Source organism: Sesamum indicum, linkage group LG13 (assembly GCF_026168435.1).
Source record: "Sesamum indicum cultivar Baizhima isolate 11 linkage group LG13, ASM2616843v1, whole genome shotgun sequence".
Classification (NCBI taxonomy): Eukaryota; Viridiplantae; Streptophyta; class Magnoliopsida; order Lamiales; family Pedaliaceae; genus Sesamum; species Sesamum indicum.
In genome coordinates this window covers 1,762,449-1,767,629 of record NC_142669.1, presented here as the reverse complement: position 1 = coordinate 1,767,629, position 5,181 = coordinate 1,762,449, and the positions used below count along the sequence as shown (strand labels likewise).

At 39.3% G+C, this 5,181-nt stretch overlaps 1 protein-coding gene across 1 annotated transcript; it reads left to right on the top strand.

The window, feature by feature from the left end:
- Nucleotides 1-1,964: 1,964 nt before the first annotated feature.
- LOC105162765 (uncharacterized) lies at nucleotides 1,965-2,801 on the top strand. The gene has a single exon (XM_011080886.1). It carries the CDS (start codon nucleotides 1,965-1,967, stop codon nucleotides 2,799-2,801), a length of 837 nt encoding a protein of 278 aa, XP_011079188.1.
- Nucleotides 2,802-5,181: the final 2,380 nt, after the last annotated feature.

Genomic DNA, 5,181 nt, shown 5'->3' with positions numbered 1-5,181 from the left:
TCCTTGTTCTTTATGTGGATGATATGCTCATAGCTAGTCCTAGCTTACATTTCATTAATTTTTTGCAAAAGGATTTACACAAAACTTTTGAAATGAAAGATCTAGGTGACGCAAAACGTATTCTTGGCATGAACATTGTTAGACATAAAGAAAAGTCTACTATTTTGTTAAATCAAAAGTCCTACTTTCTTTCTATCTTAAAAAGATTTTCTATGGAAAACTCCAAGTCAACTTCTGTGCCTCTTGCTGCTCATTTTCAACTTAGTAAAAACCAGTGCCCTAATACGGATGCTGAGAAGGCTAAAATTGAAAAAGTTCCTTATTCTAATGTGATTGGATCCATTATGTTCCTCATGGTTTGCACAAGGCCTGACATCGCATATGCTATTAGTTGCTTGAGTAGATACATGTCAAATCCTGGCCCTCCTCACTGGGAGGCCTTAAAATGGCTTTTGAAATATCTGCATGGTTCTGAAAATGTTAGCATTTTATTTTCTAAAAGGAGTGAGAACACCCAACTGGTTGGCTATGTTGATTCTAATTATGCTAATGACCGGGATAGTAGAAAATCCACAACTTCATACATTTTCACTCTTTGTGGGTCTTGCATAAGTTGAAAATCCCAACTACAACATATAGTTGCTCTCTCTACTACAGAGGCAGAATATATTGCCACAACGGAAGCTTTCAAGGAGGCTATTTGGTTAGATGGTCTTATTAAAGAAATCGGTTTCGCTAATAAAAAACTCACAGTTTACTCTGACAGTCAATCGTCCATACAGCTGTGTAAGAATCCCGTGTTTCATGATCGAGCGAAACACATAGATGTGAGGTATCACTTTATTCGGAATATATCGTCAGTAAAAAGGTAATAAGTTTGCAGAACATCAGATGTGAGGACGATCCTGCAGATATGGGTACTAAATGTCTGCCTCTTGAAAAATTTCAGACATGTTTAAAAATACTGCATTTATTCCCAGACTAACATGTGCTTCCAAGTTGTTTGATCTTCTTTGCAGGTACGTCCACAGAGAACTTCTTTTTGGCAATGATGAAACAAATAGATTCAGTTAAAAACTCCAGGACCACTTCCCTCTTATTGGGTCTTGGTCCAAGGTGGAGAATGTTGGTATGTGTTATGGCCTAGGACCCAAAATTGTTGGTAGGCCCATTGTCCCTGTCCACTAAACTAACAGCCCACTTGGAGGCCCTCACCAACTCGGACTCAACCCATTTACCCGGCCTAGGTATTTTGGTTATATAACTACCCTAACCCTAAACCAAATCAGTCTACCTTTTTTCTCGTTCTTTTTGTGTCGCTGAATATCTTTCTTCTTCTCTTTCTGGAACTGCCTTCCATGGCAGAGATCTCCTTCCTTGTCCACCACCGTTAATGGTGGTGGCTTTCCTTAGCCAAATCAATGGCTTAAGAAAAGCCAACCCCTAAACCCAGCCTTCTAACGACTCCTTTTCTCTGTGTATATATACGAGTTACTCCCTCCCTGTTTGACACCTTGAAACTGAGCAATATTGTGAGATCTCCTCATTACTTTGTGAAAGTTCTGAGTGAACAAAAGTAGCTGTGTGTGCCGGTATTTCTGGGTTTCGATCTCTGTGATCCGACAACTCTGAGTGAGGTGCAACCGTGGGTTGGACGTTTCTGTGGGTACGGTGCCAAGTGACCGATTACCCTCGTGTCTGAATCTGGCTTGTTCCTGAGCCTCTTTCAAAATACAGTTCATTCTGTTTATTTATTTATCCTGTGTATTCTTTATTTATTTTGTAATCTTGGTTAGTAATCTTAAGGAGTTTAGTACTCCATATCCAGTGTAATAGTTGGATAGATTTTTCGGTGATAAAGAATACCACTCGGGTTTCGTACCCGACATTCATCCTTCAGATAATTCTAGTTTTGTACTGGCTTCAACATCTTTGAAGCAGTGTACGTTGTTCTAGGATGAAAAATGAAGCTTGCCTTCATTGACGGGTCGTTTCCTCAACCACCAACTGGATCCGCTCTGTTTGAACAATGGAGAAGAGCAGATCTCATGGTGACATCTTGGCTCTGGAACTCAATCTCGAAACAAATCGTGGAGGCCTTCATGTATCTAAGTTCTTCGTTAGAGTTGTGGCTAGAAATTGAAATGAGATATGGACAAAGTAGTGGTCCAATGATTTACCAGATACAACGTGAGATTTCATCTATTTCACAAGGTGATATGACATTAACCTCCTACTTGACTAAAATAAAGAAGTTGTGGAATGAATTGTTTTGCTTAGCCCCTTCCCCGAAATGCACTTGTGGAGGTTGTGTTTGTGGAATTAACAAAGCAATTGGAGAGATGTATTCACCAATTCAATTGATGCAATTTCTCATGGGGCTCCATGAGAGTTTTAACAAGGAAAAGAGTCAATTATTGATGATGGATCCGCTACCAGATTTGGAAAAGGAATTTTCAATGATTTTTGTTGTTGAACAACAACGGAATGTGCAAGATCAATTTGCAGATAATGCTAACAATTTAGCCTACCTGGTTACGATGAGAGATACCAGAAAGGAAGGTATGAAGAAACAAGTGCAGAAACGAAAACCATATGTTGATAAACGATCCTTGGTGTGTCCACACTGCCATAAAATAGGTCATCTACGTGACACATGTTTTCAAATTCATGGAACTCCAGAATGGTTTAAGTTGTTGAATGATAAGAAAAGGCAGCATGGAGGACAATATAATTTTTCTGGTAATCTAGAAGCCAAAGCAGTGAATAAAGTGGAGAATGCAGCTTCTAGCAGTGAATAAAAAACTGATATGGCGAATTTGGTGACTGAGTTATTGAAAATGGTCAAACAGAAGGAGAACATTTCTGATCCAATATCTCATTTCGCGAACTTTGTACACTTTGAAGATCAGTTCGCAGGTAACACTCTTGAGCCTTATGCTTTAAATTTTGGTAACTGGATAATTGAGTCAGGAGCTACAAATCATGTATGTGCATCTCTGTCATGTTTTGAGTCATATTCCATTCCATCTTGTGCACATTTTTTGTTCATTTACCTAATGGAACCAAAAAGGCAGTATCCTATGTTGGTGTTGTAAAGATCACAGATAAGCTTTGCCTTTCCTCTGTTTTTTTCATTCCTGACTTCAATGTAAATCTTCTCTCAGTGAATCAATTGTGCCGTGATAGTGTTTATTCATGTGTATTCAACCAGTCCAGCTGCATCTTGCAGGACCAGGAGACTAAAGAAGTGGTGGCAAGAGGGGTCTTGATGAATAAACTTTACATTCTGAAATCTACTACTTCCATTTCTCTACTTAGTGCTGCTGTATCTACACCTCATTCTTGTGGTGCTATGATTGACTGTAATGAATTTGTGTGGCATAAAAGAATGGGACATGCTTCTATGTCTACCATCAAACACATTCCTGAATGTAAAATCTCGAAGGATTTTGTGGATATGCAATGTGATATATGTCCTAAAGCTAATCAGTCCAGAATCAGTTTTAAACCAAGCCTTTCACAGTCTATTGTTCCCTTTGAATTAGTTCACTTAGACCTTTGGGGTCCGTATAGAACACCCAGTATATCTGGCTGCAGCTACGTTCTTACTATCTTGGATGATTTTAGCAGTTCCTTGTGGACATTCCTCATTAAACATAAGGACCAAGTTGTTGCCACACTCACTACTTTCTCAGCCATGATTGAAAGGCAATTTGAAACTAAAATAAAAATGTTGCGTTCTGATAATGGCTCCGAATTTATCAACCTGAATTGTCAAACGTTTTGTCACAAGTATGGTATCATCCATCAGACCTCGTGTCCTTATACTCATCAACAAAATGGGAGGGTAGAAAGGAAACATAGGCATTTACTAAATGTTGAACGAGCTCTTCTTTTTCAAGCTTCCCTTCCACTTAAATTTTGGGGAGATTGTATTCTTGCTGCCACATACCTTATAAACAGAACACCTACTGAAACTTTGGGTTGGTTAACTCCTTTTCAGATGTTATTTGGACGTCCTCCTACTTACTCACATCTCAAAACTTTTGGTTGCCTTTACTTTGCTACGAATTTAAATCCTAGCAAAACTAAGTTCCATAAGAGAGCTCACAAATGTGTTTTTTTGGGATATTCCATGACACAAAAGGGGTATAGAATATATGACTTAGAAGACACACTGTTTTTACTTCAAGAGATGTGATCTTTCATGAGGAAATGTTTCATATGCTCAAAATGACTCTACAGAAACTTTTGATTGCCCTCTTCCTACTGTAACCGCTGGTACTGACATTGCTCCTCCTTTGTCATCTATTCCCTCACCTACTGTATAATCACAAATTGTACAACCTAAAACATCTCATGATTATTTGACTTTTGCAAATATTCCTCATACAAACACACCTATACGTAGGTCCACTAGAACAATTCAGAAGCCACAATGGCTTAATGATTTTGTGTGTCAACACAATTCTTCCGTGCTGCATTTTAAGTCTCCTGCATACATTGCTTTTGTAGCTTCTTTGTCAATTGTGTAGGAGCCTCGCTCGTTTGCAGAAGCAGCTCAATATCCGGAATGGAGGGAGGCCATAGATGCAGAGATTCAGGCTCTTGAAAGGAATCGTACTTGGACACTAACACCACTTCCACCTGGGAAATGAGCTATTGGTAGTAAGTGGGTGTTTAAGACCAAATTACGGCAGATGGTAGCATAGAGCGCCACAAAGCTCGTCTTGTCGCCAAAGGCTATAACCAAGTCAAAGGTGTCGACTTTACTGAGAGATTTTCCTCAGTGGCGAAAGCTGTAATGGTACGTCTTTTTCTTGCTGTTGCTGCAGCAAAAGGAGGGTTGCTTTAGCAATTAGACGTTAATAATGCGTTTGTCCATGGGTACATAGATGAGGATATCTATATGATTCCCCCGGCCGGTTATCATGTGAATTCAGGCCTTGTGTGCAAATTACAGAGGTCCTTGTACGGTTCGAAGCAGGCCTCACGCCAATGGAACGTTGGATTGATAATGAAACTACAGCAATTTGGGTTCAATCAGTGTGCTCATGATCACGGTTTGTTTTTTCTCCGAACTGACCATGGTTTGGTTTCTCTAGTAGTTTATGTCGATGATATTCTCCTTGCTGGAGTTTGTGTTGAAGAATTGCAGAAAGTAAAAGCTTATCTTCA

What these genes read in the sequence shown, in the direction of transcription:
- LOC105162765 (XM_011080886.1), top strand. Translation starts at nt 1,965, where the DNA reads ATGAAGCTTGCCTTCATTGACGGGTCGTTTCCTCAACCACCAACTGGA.